Source organism: Chanodichthys erythropterus, chromosome 6, assembly GCF_024489055.1.
Source record: "Chanodichthys erythropterus isolate Z2021 chromosome 6, ASM2448905v1, whole genome shotgun sequence".
Taxonomy (NCBI): domain Eukaryota; kingdom Metazoa; phylum Chordata; class Actinopteri; order Cypriniformes; family Xenocyprididae; genus Chanodichthys; species Chanodichthys erythropterus.
The window spans coordinates 2,257,999-2,282,733 of record NC_090226.1 but is presented as its reverse complement, the minus strand read 5'-3'; the positions used below and the strand labels follow the sequence as shown (position 1 = coordinate 2,282,733).

Below are 24,735 nucleotides of genomic sequence, written 5' to 3'. Positions count from 1 at the left end.
CAACAACAAAATTACCAAAAACAATAAATTAGAAATTTTAACTTGCAACCATGCATTTATTTAAGTTGTGGTGAAAGGTCCCCTGAATTACTTTTTAGAGTGTATTTTACTACATTTTAATCCGTTCTCTGTTTGGCATAGTGTTGAATTATAAACAAACACACAATTCCCAGTGCGTATGTGAGTGTCAGTCTGTTTTTAAGAGGTGTGTTTAACCGCTGTCATCTGTGAAAGTCGTTGAAAAGATGCAACAGTCACATGACTGTTTTCTCGTGTCTCATTCGAGCGTTGGTCCGATTCACGGAGACCTGCTGCATCTCGACAAACATTCGCTCTTTCTTCCTCTGCATGCGATATTTATGTGTTGGCGTGTCTGTGTTTGTGCTGACCTACGACAGAGCAGGAGGGGGAAATAAGATTTAGTTAACTTATCTGCGTGTGCCTCGGAGAACCAAATTAACCCACGAGTCTCTCTGCTGGAAAAAGCCCTTACTATAAAAAACAGGCCTTCCTGACGGAGCAGTTTTTCTGCTGCGGTGAGGAGATTTCTCTCACACACTACCTGAGACGGGGAGCGTTTCTCTCCTCCAGCGCCTCACCATCATTCTCTCGTCTTTCACTCGTCTAATTGCACCTTTGAGTTTTCCTGTCGCTCTCACGCTGATGCCTTTACTTTCCTTTCAGCCTCTTGTAGTTTCTTCTTTTCTTTGTGTGTCTCGTTCAAGAGACTCACGGCTCTGATATTTGTGCCTCAAGTAGATGAAATGTCTTTAGAGGTGTATTGGAGAGTGAAGACATTTTACTGGTTCTCACTAGTTAAAAAGGCATGTTTTTATTTAAATCCAGTGCTCTGTGATGGATGGGGTTTTTTCAGATCAATCCCTTAAATAAAAGTATGTGTTTGTACTAGTACAAATCAAGACGCCTTCTGTGTTGCACAAGAGCGTTTACGCAGGATTAACAACACTAAAACTGGATGAACTTCTAGGAAAGGCCCACACAAACCTTTACTCAACTGTGAATCTGTTTCCTTGAATCTAAGACTGGTGTGTCAGTCATGTGACCACTTTCACATTCCTGCATACGACGATCCATGGCTGTCCAGACCCGAACATTAACATCAACCTTCATGCAGAAGTAGGTCAGAGAGACGGAGACCCACTTTTTGATCAACCATCATGTGCTGCTGCGAGCCACTGGCTAATCTTTATGTATACTGACACACACGTAAACGCATATATTTCATATACATTCTCCATATTTTTCAGCCTTTTGATGATATTTGATTTTTAGGTAACACTTTACAATAAGGTAATATTTGTTAACGACATCAGTTAACATGATAAATTGCATTCATAATCTTAGTTAATGTTCATTTTTACATTTACTAGTACATTTTTAAAATCAAAATTTGAATGTTAATATTATTTAATGGACATGAGCTGATAAATACTTTATATATTGTTTATTGTAAGCGGACCTTATTTGTAAGCGTTACAGATTTTTATTTTATTTATTTAATTGATTTATATGTGTTTATTATATTTTATATAAGAAAATATGATGATATAAAAATATTTTAAGTTTGTTTATTGATCATTTATTATTCTTGTTTAACATTTTTAATCTATTTCGTAGTTTGAAATTATGCTTTCTTTAACAAATTTGCTTATTTTCTCAAATGGAGCAAATTTCAAGCAATGAAATAGATTCAAAATGTTTAATGAAATCAAATAAATCAAGAATAATAAACTTATATATAATGCCCCTTTTCACAAGATGCAATATCAGTCTCTGGTGTCTCCAGAATGTGTCTGTGAAGTTTCAGCTCAAAATACCCCACAGATCAATTATTATACATATATATTTATTATTTATTATAGTCAAATTTGCCCCTATTTGGGTGTGAGCAAAAACACACCGTTTTTGTGTGTGTCCCTTTAAATGCAAATGAGGTGGAGCTTTAACAGTTCAACAACAAAGCTGGAGAATCTCACGCAGCCAAAATGACTATCATCAGAAACTTTTATTATGGCGATAAAATTGGTACACCGTTGTCGCTTGCAAAAACAAAATGACGGCGCCGTGGGTGGAAACGTGCAGATTAAGGGGCGGTAATATGATAATAAGATCACCTTCCTAAGTCACAAGAGGAGCGAATTCTGAGCGCCTTTTTTTTTTCACATGCTTGCAGAGAAAGGCTTACCAAAACAAAGTTGCTGGGTTGTCCTTTTTTACGTTTTCTAGGTTGGTAGATGCACCGGGGAACCAATTATAGCACTTAAACACAAAAAAGTCAGATTTTCATGATATATCCCCTTTAAAATATATATATTTCTTGTTTATTTTGCTAAATAAATGCAAATAATAGTGATATTTAATGACAGATTTTAGAAATCATTAATGTCTAAAACGTAAAATCATTATAATATTCAGATATACAGTCAGTATTCTCTGTCTCGGCTGGAGTCTGCGCAGGTTTGACGTCTGCGAGCTGCTGAAGGTCTTGCAGCAGAACTTTTTCTAATTGCAGGTTTTCTTGTGTCGTCTGCTGCTGAGTTCAGTTCTTTTCCTCCCCTTCGCTCGACCCCAATCCCGCCGCTCTCCGCTAAGCTTCACAAAATGTGTTGAGGAGGCAGTTTTGACCTAGAGCTTCCCAACAACCCCCAGCGCTCACTCTCTTTCCTCACTGCTTTCTTCATCTGTTCTTCATTCTCTCACTTACACAGTTTTACGAGTTTTGCTTCTGTGGTTGTTTTTGACTGAAGTTTGTCGAACTGCAGGTGATTAAATATCCTGAACTGGCATTAGAGGTGGGTGATACACTGGTAGATTAAATTTGTCAACAGGTTTTTGGACTATCATCTCTATCGCAGTTATGCTCACGTGACGTTGCTGTACTATGTGGTCATGAACGCTTATCATTTGCATGCGTTATAAAGCATTGCGGTTTAAAAACAAGTGATTGAAGAGCAGTAAGCAGCGAAAGACAACTGATTTAGGTATATGCACACGCTGTCTGAGAGACTGTTTCTGACGTGTGCACATGAGCCGCTGCTCATCGAGCGCTTGAGTACTGAACTGAGTTCTTTTTGCCGCCTAATTCGGCTTGAATGGTTAAATACACATACTTGTATCAAAATTACTGTCTTTGCAAGTAAACGCAGTCATTTTTGTCTTAAGTGAACGTAAACAGTTGAGAAAGAAAATGCACGAGTATATTGGATCTGTGCAGTCGGTCTTAAAGTGACAGCGGTCTAATAAACCTGCTGTCGTTTGTCATTAATGTTAATCAAACAACTGAATCACTTTTTAATTTACATACTATGGAAGCTTGTTTCTGCCACTGAATAAAAAATAAAAGAGATAATTGCAGCCTTTTATCTCACAATTCCAACTTTTTTTGCGCAATATCTTTTTCTCAGAATTGCATGATATAAAGTCGCAATTGCGAGTTATATAGTTAAAATTGTGTTATGTAAACTCACAACTGCGAGTTATAAAGTCAAAATTGTGTGATATAAAGTTGCAATTGCAAGTTATAAAGTCAGAATTGAGTTATAAAGTCAGAATCGTGTGACAAAGTCGCAATTGCGAGTTATAAAGTAAAAATTGAGTTATAAAGTAAAAATTGAGTTATAAAGTCAGAATTGTGATATAAACACACAATTGTTATACAGTAAAAATTGAGTTATAAAGTCAGAATTGTGTGACAAAGTCGCAATTGCGAGTTATAAAGTAAAAATGGAGTTTTAAAGTTAAAATTGAGTAATAAAGTTAGAATTGTGTGATTTTTAAACAGTCGCAATTTCTTTTATTTATTTTTATTCTGTGGTGGAAACAAGCTTCCACAAACACACACACACACACACACACACACACACACACACATATATATATATATATTACAGTATGTATATTTTTGTGAGGAGATCTGTTTTTTGTACAGAGGATAGAAAAGTTTATACGAAGCAAAATGCACAAACTGATGAAGTGTAGATGATGACTTACAGCGATGCATGTGTGATCGAGCTGATCTGATCCTGAAACCTTTTCTCTGTCTCGTTTGTGATATCTTTGGGTCAGTGAGGAAGAATCCCTCATTACCACGGCAACAGCAGCCCTCCTCATCTTCACACACACACACACACACACACAGAGGACAGCGTAAGTCCTTTATCAGAGTTAATGTGTTTTGTGCGTCCAGCAGCGGGTGTCCTTCTCCTCTCAGATGAATATTAAACAGACTGTGTGTGTCATTATATTAACCTGTGTGTCCTCTGAGGAACTTCTGTGATTGTGATCAGACGCCCTTCATCTGTCTGAGACATCGGCACTTCACAAACACACACATGTGAATGATGCCGTCATGTAAAGCAGGTCACTAACTTTATATATGAAGTTCAACATTAAACAGGATTATTTTTAAAACTGCAAGTGTAATAGTCTGATTCTGACGTCAGTAAATGAAAACTCAAAGCTCTTCAGATCACCAAATTAAACGTTTGGTTTAACTTGAAGGAATTATTACAAAAATATGTTGTTACTGTAATTATATTATAATATGTACTTAACAAAGTAGCAGTAATGATACAATTTTAATTATAATTTAAGAACAAGTACAACAAATATTCATTATTTTAAGCTATATCATGCAATCAAGAGATTTTTCAGCCATTATACAGTAAAATTCACAGTAGGCTTTTTTTTTAACAAAATTAATGTAAATAATTGGTAAATTAATGTACATTAATTGTTGTTTTCCTTTGATTACATTCTAAAAAAAATCTAATAAATTTTTAGTTTTATGAATTCATTTTATTTAATATGAATTAAATTAAATTGCATTCAATTTAATTAAAATGCAATCCAGAAAAACTTAACTGGGGGGAAAAAGATGGAATTTGGGAAAATTCAAACTGATTTCATAAGGCACAAAGATTGATTAAATTTTGAAGTTTTATGAAGTCAGTTTTTCATTTTCCCAAATTCCTTTTTTTTTTTTTTTCAAGTTTTTCTGGAATGCATTTTAATTAAATTGTAGTCATTAGAATCACATTAAATCAAATAAATTCATAAAACTTCAACCATTTATTAGATTTTTTTTTAATGTAATCAAAGGAAAATAACAATGTACAGTAATTTACCAATTATTTACATTAATTTTGTCAAATAAAGCCACTGTGAATTTTACTGCATAATGGATGAAAAATCTCTTGATTTTAATGACTACAATTTAATTGAAAAGCAATCCAGAAGAAAATAAATAGGAAAAATGGAATAACAATATGAAATTAATTTGAAAGTTTTATGAGTTCAGTTGATTTGATTATGAATTTTTCATGACTAAAATCCAGAAAAATTTAAATAGGAAAAAATAGAATTTGGGACAAAAATAAAACTGATCCTACTATATTAATTGCTGCAGCTCATTCATCTACTACTACTATTTTTCTATTCTATTAATTTTTCAATTCAATAATGTAAAATTCAGTTTATTGCGATGGTTCAGTGTTCTCAGAGTGACTTTTAAGTTTATTTCGGACGTTGCCTGTATGTCAATTTCTAAAGAAAATCTAAAGCTCTTTAAACATTCCGATGCTTCCTCCCCGATGAGCACATGTGGGTTTGGTGGGAGGGGAAACACAAGCTCCGCCCACTCATATTCTCTCTGATAAGAGTTACTGTGTGTGTTTGCACTGTAAGTCATGGCAGGCGTCCTTCAGTCTTATTAGAGTGTGTGTGTGTGTGAGAGAGAGAGAGTCATGTAGCTTCCCCTGCTGATGTTGTGACTTCCTTTGATGTGATTCTATTCATAACTTCAGGATTCATGACGGGGTCAGAGGAGCCACTATCTGTCTCTCTCTCTCTCTCTGTCTGTCTTCACGCCATGAGAGCCGTCTGTCTGTGTCATCACTGACACGAGGATTCTCTCCGAATCCACTTCCAGGAAAACACACACACATTAGGGATGGGTCAGGATGGTTAACTAGTCACTTAGCCAGGTCATCATGGGGTTTATTTATTTTTAGTCTAATTACTTAAATAATGAAGCCTAATTATGCAGGGCTTGCTTAAGATCGATCGATTTGTTGTTCAGAAAAGCCACTGACTAGGTGATTTTAACGGTGTTTTGCATTTACACACAATGCATTCGTTTCTGTTGTGCAGCACAGAAAATTAAAAAATTATTTGGTGTAAATGAATTATTTTCCTTTAATTACTTTTTAGACGGTTGAATAAATTATTGCTTTATTTATTCAATTGTTTTTTTATGATGTTGATTACTAGATTTGAATTAAAACAGTAATTAAAAAATAATTGGGAAAATTAAAACCAACTTCATAAAACACAAAGATTGATTACATTTTGAAGTTTTAGGAATTCAGTTGACTTGATGTGATTTTGATGACTAAAATTGATGGGGGTTGAGAAATTAAAAACAATGATTTTGGTATAAATTATTTTATTTAATTACTTTTAGGTTAAATACATTATTTCTTTATGAATTCAGTTTATTTGATATGCTTTTGATGACTAGATTTGAATTAAAATTAAATCCAGAAAATTGTAGTTGGGAAAATTAATACCGACTTCATAAATCACAAAGATTGATGTTTTAGGAAATCAGCTGAGTTGATATGATTTTGATGTCTAGAATTCAATTAAAACGCAATACAGAAAAAAATGAAATTTGGAAAAATTAAAACTATATCATAAGGTACAACATTTTTTGAAGTTTTATTTAATTCAGTTGATTTGATATGATTTTGATAACTAGATTTGAATGAAAATTAAATCCAGAAAAAATTTAGTTGGGAAAAAAATGTAATTTGGGAAATTCAAGCTGACTTCAGAAGGCACAAAGATTAAGTTTTGAAGTTTTGTGAATTCAGTTGATTTGATGTCTAGAATTGATGACAAAAAAATAATAATAATAATTTGGGGAAAAAATGGAATTTGAGAGAATTAAAACTATTTCATAAGGCACAAAAATGTTGAAGTTTGAATTAATTCAGCTGATTTGGTATGATTTTGATGACTAAAATTTAATTAAAATGGAATCCAGAAAATTTTAATTTGGAAAAAATGGAATTTGATTGATTGAGCAAGCATATTTAAAGGGTCATGAAACCCTAAAACACATTTTTTTTCAGATGTTAACAGGTTGTACATCAATGTAAACAACTATAGCACTCATTATTAAGGAAAAATGTGTTGTTGTTTTTTTTTCTCAACCATTTCGTTCTTCCGTTTTTAAAAGCAAAGTTGAACCAACATCATAAAGTGAGGCATATGTGTTCATTCAGACTGGTGATTGGAGAGTACCTGTCTACATCATCAGTTTATGAGCTTTTCTCTGCATTATTCATGAGAACAAACTCTTTTAATCCAATCGCTGTGCTGTATTTGGCATGAGATCGCATTACAGAATTCAAATGTCACAAAAGCTCGTTTCAGCGTTTTGTTTACCTCTGCCTGTTCAACTTTACTCTGTTGTTCTTCAGACACATGTAGTAGTAAGTGTATGTTTCCTCAGTACAGTAACACAAAAGTGTTTGCATTTTTGCGGGCTGGAGCAAGCGTGTTTCAAGTTTTTATGGACATATTTCATATACTTTTGTGTTAAACTGATGTTTGTCATTTGCTGTTCTCATAAACGTAATGAAAATCTCATTTTTCATATAGATAAAACGTATTTGATTTTGCATGATTGTTGTTAGTTGTCTCTAATGATAAGATTTTTGTGAGTTTGTTGTCGCATTAATGTATTTTTTAAATGCATTAATGTGCTCCCAACTGTTTTTTCTCCGCTCGTATTTTAATATTCATGTGTCTGTATAAAGAGTGTGTGGCAGGTCTGTGTTTTATTGGTTGTTTTCTGCCCTCTTCCCACCTTCCACAGCTTTACACGCCCATTTCTGGAGTCTTTTTCGAATCGGCGTTGTGAACGATCAGTGCTGAAATGGGGGATTTTGTGATATTTTAAGAAAAAAACAATTCTTTGAGTCGGATATTAATTGAGCAAGTTTTTCTGCTGCTTTTTTAATTTCCTGTGCTGCGATGTTCATGTCTGATTCAGGATCAGGTGAACTGCTGTGTTTAGGAATGTGCAGAATCACGCTCACTGTATCCCATGATGCCGCTGTACGGCGGGAACAACGACAACCCTTCATTACACTGAGGGAGTGCCTCAATGGGAGTCATTGTAGACGTGTGTGTGTGTGTGAGAAATTTTTCTGATTATTCCGATGTATGAATGACGTAAAAACACAGATGATGGTGTGAGGACTGGTTTTGATTTGTGATGGAAAAGATCATTAGTTAATTCAGTATTCATGATAAACTAACATCATCTTGTGATTTAGAGGCATGACAGCGTTACGACAGATATTTTCCTAACACTTTACAATAAGGTTCCATTATTAAACATTAGTTAACTACACTAGTAAACAAGAACGAACAGCGAACAATACTTCTACAGCATTTGTTAATATTAGTATTACGACATTTACGAATTTACTATCTGTTAACACTAGTAAATGCACTGTGAACATGGAGAACAAACAATGAAGAATTAGACTTTTATTAACTAAAATTAACAAAGATTAGTTAATGCTGTAAAAAATATTGAATGTTAATGTTAATATTTAATGTTATTGTGAAGTGTTATCACTCTCTCAGTGAATCGGTTCAAAACAAACACTAAAAAATGCTGGGTTAAAAATAACCCAAGTTGGGTTTTAACCCAACAATTGGGGTTGTTTTAACTCATGGATTGGGTTTTTTTTTGACCCACGGATTGGGGTTGTTTTAGCCCACGGATTGGGGTTGTTTTAGCCCACGGATTGGGTTGTTTTAACCCACGGATTGGGGTTGTTTTAGCCCACGGATTGGGTTGTTTTAACCCACGGATTGGGTTGTTTTAACCCACGGATTGGGGTTGTTTTAACCCACGGATTGGGTTGTTTTAACCCAACAATTGGGGTTGTTTTAACTCATGGATTGGGGTTTTTTTGACCCACGGATTGGGGTTGTTTTAAACCACGGATTGGGGTTGTTTTAAACCACGGATTGGGGTTGTTTTAGCCCACGGATTGGGTTGTTTTAACCCACGGCTTGGGGTTGTTTTAGCCCACGGATTGGGGTTGTTTTAGCCCACGGATTGGGTTGTTTTAACCCACGGCTTGGGGTTGTTTTAGCCCACGGATTGGGTTGTTTTAACCCACGGATTGGGGTTGTTTTAGCCCACGGATTGGGTTGTTTTAACCCACGGATTGGGGTTGTTTTAACCCACGGATTGGGGTTGTTTTAGCCCACGGATTGGGTTGTTTTAACCCACGGATTGGGGTTGTTTTAACCCACGGATTGGGGTTGTTTTAACCCAACAATTGGGGTTGTTTTAACTCATGGATTGGGGTTTTTTTGACCCACGGATTGGGGTTTTTTTGACCCACGGATTGGGGTTGTTTTAACCCACGGATTGGGGTTGTTTTAACCCACGGATTGGGGTTGTTTTAGCCCACGGATTGGGTTGTTTTAACCCACGGATTGGGGTTGTTTTAGCCCACGGATTGGGTTGTTTTAACCCACGGATTGGGGTTGTTTTAGCCCACGGATTGGGTTGTTTTAACCCACGGATTGGGGTTGTTTTAACCCACGGATTGGGGTTGTTTTAGCCCACGGATTGGGTTGTTTTAACCCACGGATTGGGGTTGTTTTAACCCACGGATTGGGGTTGTTTTAACCCACGGATTGGGGTTGTTTTAGCCCACGGATTGGGTTGTTTTAACCCACGGATTGGGGTTGTTTTAGCCCACGGATTGGGTTGTTTTAACCCACGGATTGGGTTGTTTTAACCCACGGATTAGGGTTGTTTTAACCCACGGATTGGGTTGTTTTAACCCACGGATTGGGGTTGTTTTAGCCCACGGATTGGGTTGTTTTAGCCCACGGATTGGGTTGTTTTAACCCACGGATTGGGGTTGTTTTAGCCCACGGATTGGGTTGTTTTAACCCACGGATTGGGGTTGTTTTAGCCCACGGATTGGGGTTTTTTTGACCCACGGATTGGGGTTGTTTTAACCCACGGATTGGGGTTGTTTTAACCCACGGATTGGGGTTGTTTTAGCCCACGGATTGGGTTGTTTTAGCCCACGGATTGGGGTTGTTTTAGCCCACGGATTGGGTTGTTTTAACCCACGGATTGGGTTGTTTTAACCCACGGATTGGGGTTGTTTTAACCCACGGATTGGGGTTGTTTTAACCCACGGATTGGGGTTGTTTTAACCCACGGATTGGGGTTGTTTTAACCCACGGATTGGGGTTGTTTTAACCCACGGATTGGGGTTGTTTTAACCCACGGATTGGGGTTGTTTTAACCCACGGATTGGGGTTGTTTTAACCCACGGATTGGGGTTGTTTTAACCCACGGATTGGGGTTGTTTTAACCCACGGATTGGGGTTGTTTTAACCCACGGATTGGGGTTGTTTTAACCCACGGATTGGGGTTGTTTTAACCCACGGATTGGGGTTGTTTTAACCCACGGATTGGGGTTGTTTTAACCCACGGATTGGGGTGTTTTAACCCACGGATTGGGGTTGTTTTAACCCACGGATTGGGGTTGTTTTAACCCACGGATTGGGGTTGTTTTAACCCACGGATTGGGGTTGTTTTAACCCACGGATTGGGGTTGTTTTAACCCACGGATTGGGGTTGTTTTAACCCACGGATTGGGGTTGTTTTAACTCACGGATTGGGGTGGTTTTTTTTAACCCACCGATTTGTTTTAATCCAGCGATTGGGGTGGTTTTTTTTAACCCACCCATTTGTTTTAATCCAGCGATTGGGGTTGTTTTAACCCACGGATTGGGTTGTTTTAACCCACGGATTGGGTTGTTTTAACCCACGGATTGGGGTTGTTTTAACCCACGGATTGGGGTTGTTTTAGCCCATGGATTGGGTTGTTTTAACCCACGGATTGGGGTTGTTTTAGCCCACGGATTGGGTTGTTTTAACCCACGGATTGGGTTGTTTTAACCCACGGATTGGGGTTGTTTTAACCCACGGATTGGGTTGTTTTAACCCAACAATTGGGGTTGTTTTAACTCATGGATTGGGGTTTTTTTGACCCACGGATTGGGGTTGTTTTAAACCACGGATTGGGGTTGTTTTAAACCACGGATTGGGGTTGTTTTAGCCCACGGATTGGGTTGTTTTAACCCACGGCTTGGGGTTGTTTTAGCCCACGGATTGGGGTTGTTTTAGCCCACGGATTGGGGTTGTTTTAGCCCACGGATTGGGTTGTTTTAACCCACGGCTTGGGGTTGTTTTAGCCCACGGATTGGGTTGTTTTAACCCACGGATTTGGTTGTTTTAACCCACGGATTGGGGTTGTTTTAACCCACGGATTGGGGTTGTTTTAGCCCACGGATTGGGTTGTTTTAACCCACGGATTGGGGTTGTTTTAACCCACGGATTGGGGTTGTTTTAACCCAACAATTGGGGTTGTTTTAACTCATGGATTGGGTTTTTTTTGACCCACGGATTGGGGTTTTTTTGACCCACGGATTGGGGTTGTTTTAACCCACGGATTGGGGTTGTTTTAACCCACGGATTGGGGTTGTTTTAGCCCACGGATTGGGGTTGTTTTAGCCCACGGATTGGGTTGTTTTAACCCACGGATTGGGGTTGTTTTAGCCCACGGATTGGGTTGTTTTAACCCACGGATTGGGGTTGTTTTAGCCCACGGATTGGGTTGTTTTAGCCCACGGATTGGGGTTGTTTTAGCCCACGGATTGGGTTGTTTTAACCCACGGATTGGGGTTGTTTTAACCCACGGATTGGGGTTGTTTTAACCCACGGATTGGGGTTGTTTTAACCCACGGATTGGGGTTGTTTTAACCCACGGATTGGGGTTGTTTTAACCCACGGATTGGGGTTGTTTTAACCCACGGATTGGGGTTGTTTTAACCCACGGATTGGGGTTGTTTTAACCCACGGATTGGGTTGTTTTAACCCACGGATTGGGGTTGTTTTAACCCACGGATTGGGGTTGTTTTAACCCACGGATTGGGGTTGTTTTAACCCACGGATTGGGGTTGTTTTAACCCACGGATTGGGGTTGTTTTAACTCACGGATTGGGGTTGTTTTAACTCACGGATTGGGGTGGTTTTTGCCCACGGATTGGGTTGTTTTAGCCCACGGATTGGGGTTGTTTTAGCCCACGGATTGGGTTGTTTTAACCCACGGATTGGGTTGTTTTAACCCACGGATTGGGGTTGTTTTAACCCACGGATTGGGGTTGTTTTAACCCACGGATTGGGGTTGTTTTAACCCACGGATTGGGGTTGTTTTAACCCACGGATTGGGGTTGTTTTAACCCACGGATTGGGGTTGTTTTAACCCACGGATTGGGGTTGTTTTAACCCACGGATTGGGGTTGTTTTAACCCACGGATTGGGGTTGTTTTAACCCACGGATTGGGGTTGTTTTAACCCACGGATTGGGGTTGTTTTAACCCACGGATTGGGGTTGTTTTAACCCACGGATTGGGGTTGTTTTAACCCACGGATTGGGGTTGTTTTAACCCACGGATTGGGGTTGTTTTAACCCACGGATTGGGGTTGTTTTAACCCACGGATTGGGGTTGTTTTAACCCACGGATTGGGGTTGTTTTAACCCACGGATTGGGGTTGTTTTAACCCACGGATTGGGGTTGTTTTAACCCACGGATTGGGGTTGTTTTAACTCACGGATTGGGGTTGTTTTAACTCACGGATTGGGGTGGTTTTTTTTAACCCACCGATTTGTTTTAATCCAGCGATTGGGGTGGTTTTTTTTAACCCACCCATTTGTTTTAATCCAGCGATTGGGGTTGTTTTAACCCACGGATTGGGTTGTTTTAACCCACGGATTGGGTTGTTTTAACCCACGGATTGGGGTTGTTTTAACCCACGGATTGGGGTTGTTTTAACCCACGGATTGGGGTTGTTTTAACCCACGGATTGGGGTTGTTTTAACCCACGGATTGGGGTTGTTTTAACCCACGGATTGGGGTTGTTTTAACCCACGGATTGGGGTTGTTTTAACCCACGGATTGGGGTTGTTTTAACCCACGGATTGGGGTGGTTTTTTTTAACCCACCCATTTGTTTTAATCCAGCGATTGGGGTGGGTTTTTTTAACCCACGGATTGGGTTGTTTTAACCCACGGATTGGGGTTGTTTTAACCCACGGATTGGGTTGTTTTAACCCACGGATTGGGTTGTTTTAACCCACGGATTGGGTTGTTTTAACCCACGGATTGGGGTTGTTTTAACCCACGGATTGGGGTTGTTTTAACCCACGGATTGGGGTTGTTTTAACCCACGGATTGGGGTTGTTTTAACCCACGGATTGGGGTTGTTTTAACCCACGGATTGGGGTTGTTTTAACCCACGGATTGGGGTTGTTTTAACCCACGGATTGGGGTTGTTTTAACCCACGGATTGGGGTTGTTTTAACCCACGGATTGGGGTTGTTTTAACCCACGGATTGGGGTTGTTTTAACCCACGGATTGGGGTTGTTTTAACCCACGGATTGGGGTTGTTTTAACCCACGGATTGGGGTTGTTTTAACCCACGGATTGGGGTTGTTTTAACTCACGGATTGGGGTTGTTTTAACTCACGGATTGGGGTGGTTTTTTTTAACCCACCCATTTGTTTTAATCCAGCGATTGGGGTGGTTTTTTTTAACCCACCCATTTGTTTTAATCCAGCGATTGGGGTTGTTTTAACCCACGGATTGGGTTGTTTTAACCCACGGATTGGGGTTGTTTTAACCCACTGATTGGGGTTGTTTTAACCCACGGATTGGGGTTGTTTTAACTCACGGATTGGGGTTGTTTTAACCCACGGATTGGGGTGGTTTTTTTTAACCCACCCATTTGTTTTAATCCAGCGATTGGGGTTGTTTTAACCAATGGATTGGGGTGTTTTAACCCAGTGATTTCGGGGTGTTTTAATCCAGCGATCGGGGTGTTTTAACAACAAATAACATTTATTTAACTGCTTATTCATAATGTTCTGTTTTTGATTATTATTGTTGCCTCTATTAATTATGTGTCATATTTTGGGTTCATTTTAAGCCAGACATATAGTAATTTTTAAACAATAGTTTGCCCAATTTCAATTCATCTTGGGTTGTTTTTAACCCAGCATTTTTAGTGTAGATTCAGTGAATAATTAAATGGCTTGTAATGTTTTTTAATAATTACCTAAATATTGAGAAATATATTGAATATGTATATCATTGCATTGGAAATGGATTGTAAAATTATGATTTTTTTTTTCTCCCAAAAACACTTTTCTGTTTTTAATTAGACAACTATAATGACGTTTGTGTGCGTTGACTGCAGTGTCCGATTGGTTTGTTCATCATTTGATTCAGACGGTGATTGTAGTTCATTGGGGTTTGGGTTTTTTGGAAGGGATCCCGTTTTCCTCTGTCTGTCTGCTTGCCCTTCACCGGCGGCTGGTAATCCCCTGGACCGCGGCCCAAAACACACTTCCTTATCATTGCTTCTCCTTCCTCTTATTGGCTGCAGCGAGACTCGAATGCAGAGAAGGTGTTGTAGAACATTAAGCTCCCAACCGCCAGAACCACAGAGGAAGTCTGAAACAGGAAGCCGTGGGTTCAAAGTTATCACTTTCACTAGTCCAGTTTGTTTTTTTCAGAGAAAGGTGCCTGGTTCCTTTCACACGTGGCAGGAGATATCAAAACTCTTTTGCTTTCACTTGCTGTTTCTCATCATAAGCATCATCCTTGAAGTCATACGCAGCTCTATTCCATAATTAAACTTCACATGTTCTAGATTGACTCCCAGTTCTTATACATGTTTGTTTTGTAGATCTGCGTGGCTTGGCAGCGGTTCCTCGTGGCATGACGACCACTAACAAAGGAAACAAGGCCTTGAAGGTGAGCGCTCTGATTTCTCATGTTCCTGTTGTTAATGATCAGTCTGTCATCGTTTACTCCCTCATCCTGAATGTTCATGCTGCTCTTGTCAATACAATAAAAATGGATGATGAATTCGACTGAAAAACACCAAAAAATCATAACAGTATTGAACATTTTTTTTTTAATTAATCATGAGGTGGAGTAAATGATGACTGCTTTTATATATGAATTTCCATTAATTAGGGCCCTATGAATTGTCTTATTTTCCCCCAAATTTTCTGTTTTCTTATGGAGTTTAATTAAAGTTTAATTAAACTTTAATAATCAAAAAGCATGTCTAATCAATTGAGTTAATAAAACTTTAGCAATTTAATCATTTATTAAAATTTTAACAATAGTTTTATTTTTTCCCAGAAATTATGTATTGTCTGTTTTATTTTAATAATTTAATTACATTTTAATAATCAAAAAGCGTGTCTAATTACATTTTCTTAAATATATGAATATAATATTTATCAGATTATATATTTGAATACACTAATCAAAATATTAAATATGTAATTTTAAACATTTTTTAATCAATTTAATAATTTATTAAAATTTACAAAAAATTCTGTATTGTTCTGTATTTTAATTTTTCTGCATTACATTTTAATGGTCTAATTAAATGTTGATAATCAATTAAAAATTTTAAATATATATATATTTATTAGATTATATAAATATATAATTGGAATACATTTATTTGTTTTTTAGCAATTGAATAATTTATTAAAATTTGAACAATCATTTTTATTTTTTTACAGAAATTCTGTATTGTCTGTTTAAATGTTTCTGCATGACATTTTAATGGTTTAATTACATTTTTATAATCAAAAAGCATGTCTAATTAATATTTTTAAATATATTTATTAGATTATATAAAATATTTGGTAGAGTTTATATTTAATTATATAATCAGATTAAATTTGTAAATATATTTTTTAAATAATTAATAATTTATTAAAATCTGAACAATAATAGTTTATTTTTTCCAGAAATTCGGTATTTCTGTTTTAATTTTTCTGCATTACATTTTAATGGTTTAATTAGATTTTGATTAAAAAAAAATTTAGCAATGTAATAATAATTTATTTTAATTTAGTAATTTATTTCTCTGTGTTTGATTATTTAACAAATGTATTATTTATTAAATTAATCATTTTTATTTTATTTTTATTATTATTATTTTGTTATTATTTTAATTTATTAATAAATTAAATATTTATTATTAAATTTAACAATTTAATTATTATATTATGAAAATTGAACAAATTGTACGAAAGATTTAATGTTTAAATTAAAACATAGATGAATTATTAAAAATACTGTTATAAAAACTTTATTATTATGACTTAAATCAGTACATTCTGCCATAAAAAAGTAATATATTTCTGTCATAATTTCTTCAAGTTAAACCATACCATTTTATTTCTTCATTAAACTGATTTGAGTAATTGTACAGCCCTACTTTAGATTTATTTATCCGTTAATACCATTTTTGTGACTGGATTTCGTGATTCCGCCTGTGCTCTTCACGTCATGGACGTTTCCCTTTAACGTTTCCCATTCTTCCATCTTTCAGGTGAAGAGGGAGCCCGGCGAAAACGGGACGAGTCTGACGGACGATGAGCTGGTGTCCATGTCGGTCCGTGAGCTCAACCAGCACCTGCGCGGCCTGTCCAAAGAAGAGATCCTGCAGCTGAAGCAGCGCCGGCGGACGCTGAAGAACCGCGGCTACGCCGCCAGCTGTCGCGTCAAGCGCGTCACACAGAAGGAGGAGCTGGAGAGGCAGAAGGCGGAGCTGCAGCAGGAAGTGGAGAAGTTGGCTTCGGAGAACGCCAGTATGAAAGTGGAGCTGGACGCGCTGCGCTCCAAATACGAGGCTCTGCAGAGCTTCGCCAGAACTGTGGCCCGAGGGCCCGTGGCCCCCGTTTCTAACGCGGCCACACCCGTGTCCCACCGCGGGCACCTGGCCTCCGTCATCGGGCCCCTCGTTCCCGGCAAGGTGGGAGCCACCAGTGTTATCACGATAGTTAAATCGAAAACCGACGCGAGGTCTTAGTACCGCACGCAGAAGAAGGGTTGGTCAGTGCATGAGGGTTTAGGTGCGGGACGCTCGTCGCTCTCTTCTCGATTTCACAGCGCTTTTGGGGAAGAAAACAGACTGATGACAAAACCCTTCAGTTTTTGCTGCAATGCTCTCTAATGTGGCTTTTTCTGGGTTACAAAAGAAGGAAAGCACATCTAGGACGGTTTATTCACTTGGGCTTCCAAAAACGATCTCCAAATTACATAACTAAAATCTAAAAACATGCAGCCAAATTTTCCTGGTGGATGTGTTTAATATTGCTGTGAGATTTGTAATTTTGTACAAATATTGGCGACTTCGTATTGTGTTTTTCACATGGGGTCCAAGTGTTTTATTGATATGTGATCATTCAGTGTTTGTGTTATTGGAAATGTTGTACTTTTTATACAGCGTTGTGTTTTTTGTTCTCTTTGGATATGCTGTTTCGCCATTTTTCCGTCCTTTTGTTTACGGACTGCAGGCACAAAACACTTTAAACCGTTCAGACTTCCAAACTCTTCCACCGTCTGTATGTTTTGCCGTGGAACTGAAGGAGAGAGAATCAGCCAATGAGAAACTCCCTTTACCTGAGCCTAATTTATGCACTGACCAATCACTGACGGGCAGGAGGAGTGGAGGCGGAGTCAAATCAGCTGATGTTGTTCATATGGTAGCTATCAGAATAATCTGCCACCAGTTTATGTGCTCCAGTCGTCTGTTTCAAGACAGGAGATCATCTTTATCGGCAAGGCAATAACATGTTTATGTTGTGCAATGTTCAATTTTGAGGTTTTGTTTGCTTTGTGTAACCTTCTCTTGTCGTTTGGTTATGGTGAATTGCTTCATGTTGTGTAACCTTCAGAGTCAAGGTTATAATGTCTTTCGTTGTTTGTAGATCCAGAGAGTTTTTTTTTTTTTAACGAGAATGAAATATGGCGAACAAAAAAACAAGTTTCTGTTTTTGAAAGACTGACTGAAAGACATAAACTGGTGAAATCTCACAAGCTTTACCATAACTTTGTTGCTGTGACATTGCGTAACGTATTCTAAAAATCTTTGTCTATATGGTGGAGTCTTGAATTTTATAAAAAAAAAGAACAGAGTATCTTGCATTATTTATAAAACATTTAAAAAAAGAATTATAAAGTTGTTTGATAGCTCTCTTTTTTGCAATTGTACCAAAAGTGGCTTAACTATTGAAGTCAATAGCTTTTTCTAGTGACTAGGCGCGTAAAACTGTGGACTAGCGCGTGTGGTGTGATTTGTACTGGTGAGGTGGCGGTGTTGTTTACGATGTGGATGTGATGCTCTTATCTTCTGATTTCAGCCCAACGCAGGCGATGAGCGCCGGTTACCCAGAATCCCTGCGATTGTTTGTGTGCGACTGAAAGTTTGTGTGTTCCATGTTTAAGTGGACGGGACACAAACGAAGGAGGGGAAGCGGCCGTATCGCCTGCGTTTGAGTCCTTTTTATGTGATGTGTGATTTTTATATATTTTTGGTGTAATACGTTTCTATGGTATATTTGTTGTTGTTTTTTCTTCTTTTTTTTTTCCTGTTGTTTTCTTTAAATGCCAGGGAAGTGACTCCTTTTAAATGCACTGATTTAAACAAGCGATGTGACTTACGGCTGCTCTTCATGCTGCAAAGCTGCTCAAAATATTCCTTTTCTCTACCTTTAAAACAAAGAAAGAGCTGTCTCTATCCCTATTATTCTCTCTTTTTTTGGCCAAAAAGTTTCTTAATTAGGAAAAGATGTAAAACTCAGAACTGTTGTAATGCTGCGTTCATGTCTCAATTGTAATTATTAGAAATGCACAGATACTAAATTTCTCCGCCGATACCGATTATTTAGAATATCTGCTGATACCAATATAGTTTGATAGTCTTTTCCAACTAATGCTGTAAATATACAGGGAACCCTCTCATTTGGTACATTACTATAATATTAGAGGTTAAAATTAACAACTGAGCCAAAATATTGTATTCAACTGCTATTTATTTTCAGATATAATAATTTCCACGATTTAAACATTGGTTGATTGATTACATAAGACATGATTAATTTCAGTAAGTTGTACTGTATCTTTAAACATACATTCTGATGTTCATTCATGTTTTTTGATTTGGTTTGGATTTCATGGTAAAATGGACAGAATTTAGAAAGCTGAGTCTTTGTTTCTTATCAGAAGTAACAAGTTTGTTAAAAATTGCAATTATTGGATGAGAGGCGCTACAAATAAGGTTTGGTGTAGGGAAAAACCATGAACCTGGCAACCCTGGCTTGAACTATGGGTGATTTATAGGGTCAAAAAGAGCCTGCTTTAACACCGCAATTTTTTTAAGTGTTGAGTTATTGTCATGTCAACTTTGACAGCCCTAAATTCACAGCATGTAGTCGTTTTTCCGCCAACTTTTGATTGACAGAATATAATCGGCCCTGATTATTGGCTGTTTTTAAACAATTGGCCAATGGCTGATAGTGAAAATAATTGCTTTTATCGGCCGATACAGATTATTGGCCAATACATTGGTGCATCCCTAGTAATGAGACTTATTAACATAATTATGTTACAATTTGTATATTCTGTCCATCCTTGGACTGTGAAATTGTTTCTATTGCAATGCACATAACGTTAAATGTGTCAGCGAAATACTGCACATGCATGAATAAAATGACATTTTACAAGTTGCAGATGCATAGATAGAGCTGCATGATTAATCGTTAAAAGATCGTGATTGCACCGATTCATCCAGTAATAAAACAAGTGGTCTTTATGAGTCAGTCATTGAATCATTCATTCAAGAGATTTGTTCAAAAATGCTGATTCATCCAGTAATGAAACAAGTGAGGTCTTTATGAGTGAGTCATTGAATCATTCAAACGCTGATTCATCCAGCAATGAAACAAGTGAAGTCTTTGAGTGAGTCATTGAATCATTCATTTAAATGGATTTAAAAAATATATATATAAATTAAAATTCATTATTTTTTTAAATAGACTGCAGCAATTAACATTTTGTTAGAACGTTATTTTACTTAGTTCAGAATCGTTTTCAGAATCAAAATTGTGATTCTCGGTTTATCCAGAATTGTGCAGCTCTAACGTCACAGTTACAAAAACGTTTGTAACAGTGTTTGTGCTTCTCGGAATCGGCAGTAATTGCGATATGATGTGAACGCAGCATTAACACTCTACAGCACAAGAGTCTAATCTTGTGACCGTCTCAACAGGCCACATCTGCTTCAAAAGATCTGAACTTCTCATTGATGATGTTTCAGTGATTTCACCCAGTCCGGTCCCACTGCACAGATCTGGCATTTTAAGAACCAATTCATTGTGGGTATAATTGTACGACAGGTTTTTTTTCTTTTTTTATTGATGTAAATCAACAGAAATAACTTCCTCTGACTGGCTAATCTGTGAAATCGTTTTGTAACAAAGTCTTTGCTCCATCTCGGCATTGCTTTCGTAACCAATGGTAGCGGTTTTGTGGCGTGTCCGGCATTGTATAGGCGGTTTTGAAGACAAAAAAATAATAATACTTCTAGTTTACTCGCAAACAATGATGATGACGATGTGATTTTCGTTGAAGTGTTCGTGTGTCAGGTAGCACTACTGCCCAATAATGACGCTCCTGATGATGTTCTTCGATCTCTCTTCCAGGAGGAGTGGCTTGTTGTCGTTATGGTCGTCGTGGTGACTTGTGATCCTATATGCAAATCAGCTGGCGGTAGGGAGGGGTCACGACCTCTCGGTAGGAATAGTTTTCTGTCCTTGAAGTTGTCGTAAAAGTGCAGCATTTCTGCAAAAAAAAGAAAGCGATTGCCGTCTAGATTTACCCAACAAGGGCTTTGCAACTGAGCATTTAACGTCTATATTTTCATTTGAATGAGTCTTTTTTTTCCCCCTGTTAGAAACAGTGCCGTGTCCCAGGAGGCCGTTCACTTCTTAACAGTGAAGTAAGACAATCCTGGTTGCAGCCAAAACACTCAGACATGGTGGAATCTCTCTAAAATCATTCCAATCTGCTTGTAGTTCTAACGGCCCGTTCACACCAAAGACTATAGAATAACACAAGACTCCTATCGTTTTGAATGGGAGAAAGTGAAACGCACAATATGGCGCAATAAGTCCCGCCTTCTAAATAAGAGCCAATCGCCGTCTGGTAAAGTCATCGCGTCACTGCAGCAGCCGTTGGAAGCACCGGTTTCTATAGAAACAGTCAGATGCGCGCCTTCGAAATAAGGCACAAGAGACGCGCATTTACGTCTGCGCATGCGCATTAGCTTGATCCAGCCTAAAAAAAATCATTTTTTTTGTCTTGATTCGAGCGTTTGAAAAAGAAAATTATGAGACAGTTGTTGTTAAGATTTGATTGGTGATTACAAATATGAAATTTAATCGAAAGCTTGGCAAACGGCTTTGGAGAATTTGATGTTTCCCCATTCAAAGAGACAGGAGCTGCACTTGCATGCCTGAGAGGCGTTTCAAAGATGTCCGCCAAGTGAAATGACTTGTCTTAAGGCAGGAACACACCAAGCCGACGGTCGGTCGTTGGGCAGTTTTTCTTTGTCGGCGACTAAGTTTTCTCAGTGTGTTCCACACCGTCGGCTGAAGTTGGTCCTCGTCGACTTTTACTTTGGACACAGATGCTGCCGACGTGAGCCAACCCCATAGTCTGCTTTCGTCGGCACTAGTTTGTTGCCGTCAGCATGTGTTCTGGCCTTTAAAGGGACTTTGGTTCACACCAAGAATGATAACTATAAAGATAACGATAAATATTAAGTTATAAAAATCGTTCAAAAATAGCACTGTTCACAGCTATAACAATATAGAAAAAATTATATTGTTGGGATCATTTTCTGAACGTTTTTTTTTTTTGTAGCTGTTGAACGATAAAACACTAACAGCCAATCAGAATCCATTCTAATTTAGTGCTCTTGGCTTTTAAAATGGCCACCACATGCTTTAAAAGCCACCACCCTTCTCAAGGATATTTTAAAGAACATGTATATATGGAGAACAATCGGTCATACTCTTGGAATTAATTATGAATATTAACAATGAGATAATCATGCCAGGCTAGCAAACAGTGTAAAATAAAATTACCTCAAGTATCCAGCGCTAGAGTCCGTTGAAGTTAAAAAAGAAAAAGGCATTGTTTTTATTCCACTATATGCTTCTTCAGCTAAATTCACTGTTAGATTAGATCGATTTCACACTCCAAACATAGCATGCTGAGGACTTCTGCTGGTTAAAGCCGTGTACATGCAACAAGAACAGCAAAAACATGTTGTACACACTTTGAAACCGCAGCGCGTGAGCTTATAATAAACAGACCGTTATCGTTCGTTGGTGTGGACGCAAATATAGTTATCGTTCTTGGTGTGAACAGGCCTTTAACGAATGCAATCGGAGGTCAGAGACGCTCCCAAGCGTCCGGTCTGTTGCTGGGCAAAGCCTGAACTACCTTTGAATTGCAGGCTTTGTCCTACTTCTCCCGCAAACTCTCAGACTTCCACATTATCTTGACTTTTATTCGTTCTTGTCATGCCCCGATGTGTTTCTGCTCTTCCCAACAGACGTTTTTCTCTCTTTCCTGGGCCTCGTGGGACACGCATTAAGATGTTTCATTTCAGGTTGAAGAAAAACGAGTCAACGATCTTGAAAGAGTTCATTTCTCCCGTTTGCCGTTAGGGTTTGACGTCAGGTTTGGCGCGCTTTAGCTGTTTGAAAAGGTGTCAATCATTAACTCTCTATCGCGCTGCTAACGGATCTTTTTTTGTTGTTTTTTTTTTGTGACTTTTCCTCTAGATTTGTGACTTTCAGATCGATTAAAACGAGGAAATCTCCTGTATAACTTAGCACTATTGTTGGCGTTGGTCGCAGCCTGAAACATACGTTCTCTAAAGGTGAAATAATATTTTAATCGCTTCATAATATTGGATTTTCCCCCTTTTCCCAACTTTTTCTCCCCCCTCAGCGACTCGACAAGCTGTTCAGACAGTTTGTCTGTGGTGTAAACGGTCAGAAATGTCAAGCTATAAATTGCTGTGAGTTTATTACGATGGATTTTTTGTCTAAAAAATTGTTTTTCTGTATGGGGTGTATTAAATTAAGATATCATAGTTCTTTGTATGGGAAATATAGATACCGTGAAAGTCCATTTAATTGTAAGTATTTATCAACTAAGTTATTGTACTTTTGCAATTTGTAGATAAGTAATATAATGTATTGGTATATAATGATGAAATTAACTGTATCAGTCAGTCTGGGGCGTCCTTTAATTTATTGATGTATATACTGTATGTTTGTTGATATACAGCTTACTTTATTTTGTATATGACTAATAAATACATTTTGAAAAACAGACCTGGTTTGTGAGGATTTTTTTTCTGATAAGTGTGTCTGACCTAATTTAACATGCATAAGAAATATTCCTGAATTAAAACCTTTTTTTAGGTGTGCCATGAATAGCATTGCCACATTTTATTTTATTTTTTTTCCATGGACCCTGAAAAGAGAGGCTGAGAGCGAGCGAGAGAAAGAAAGGTAGCAGATGACCTAGTTTGAAGCAGCTCTCGGCGGGCGTATTTTTGGCCTGACATTAGTAAAACATGACAGAGTCATGAGGGACGTCTAGGTGCTGCGACATGCAGACAGATCTGTGTTTACTTCTGCCTCGCAGACCAACGCTTTACCAGTGTTTCTGACCATCACTGATGTCATTTCCTCTCTGGAGTCCCTCACTTGAGTCTCATCTTCATCTGTGTCTTAACTCTCCTAATAAATGACCGCTAGCGTTGAATCACTGTAAATGGACATAAACTGAAATTTATGGCTCTTTCCACAAAAACAAAACAAAACGTCTGTTATGATGTAACGTCTCATTTGATGGTACAATATGTAGTAAGTAGTACTATGATTTCCCTGATATGGAAAACATGGCTGGAAATGTGCAATCCAGTCATAAAAACGTAATTTACTATATAACGCGGAATGTCACGGAATTTGTCATCTGCATATATCAAACACAGGTCAAAAGGTCAAAACCTCAAAGGTCTTCACGACAACCTGTCAAAATAAAAGTTCAGAAATATATATGACAGAAATATATTGCTGTTGTACAGTAGAATTTTTCTACATTTCAAATGTAATATAATACTAACACTAATAATAATAATACAAAAAAAATATATTATCAATACTTGTACAATACATTACAATACAATAACCGTAAAATGGAATCCCAACAACTTCAAAAAGAATGAAAGAAAATGTTCAAATGGAATGTTCCCTTAATGTTCACATAAAGTGTTTAATAATTTGCTGTTTTAAACATTCAGAGAACATTAAAAAAGGGATAGTTCACCCAAAAATGAAAATTCTGTCATTTACTCACCCACAATTTGTTTAAAACCTGTATGAATTTCTGTTTTCTGTTGAACACAAAAGAAAATATCTTGAAGAATCTTGCAAACCAAACACTGGATGGACCCCATTGACTTCCATAGTATGAAAAGAAAAAAAAAAATACTATGGATGTCAATGGGGTCCATCAAGTGTTTGGTTACAGACATGCTTTAAAATAACTTCTTTTGTGTTCAACAGAAGAGAAATCCATACAGGTTTGAAACAACTTGAGAGTGAGTAAATTATGACACAATTTTCATTTTTG

The 24,735-nt window shown here is 37.6% G+C and overlaps 1 protein-coding gene across 5 annotated transcripts in view; it reads left to right on the top strand.

Annotated features, from left to right (window-relative positions):
• mafgb (v-maf avian musculoaponeurotic fibrosarcoma oncogene homolog Gb) overlaps window positions 1-21,958 on the top strand; it is a 32,447-nt gene extending 10,489 nt beyond the window's left edge. For 4 of the 5 annotated variants that reach the window (XM_067387702.1, XM_067387705.1, XM_067387706.1 and 1 more), the window contains exons 2-4: window positions 14,894-14,961; window positions 16,568-16,990; window positions 18,381-21,958. In XM_067387702.1, the coding sequence (XP_067243803.1) occupies window positions 14,894-14,961; window positions 16,568-16,990; window positions 18,381-18,464 (575 nt within the window). In that variant the 3' untranslated portion in view covers window positions 18,465-21,958. Of the gene's footprint in view, window positions 1-14,893; window positions 14,962-16,567 lie in introns of all 5 variants that reach the window. The other variant, XM_067387703.1, reaches the window with a different exon arrangement.
• Window positions 21,959-24,735: the final 2,777 nt, after the last annotated feature.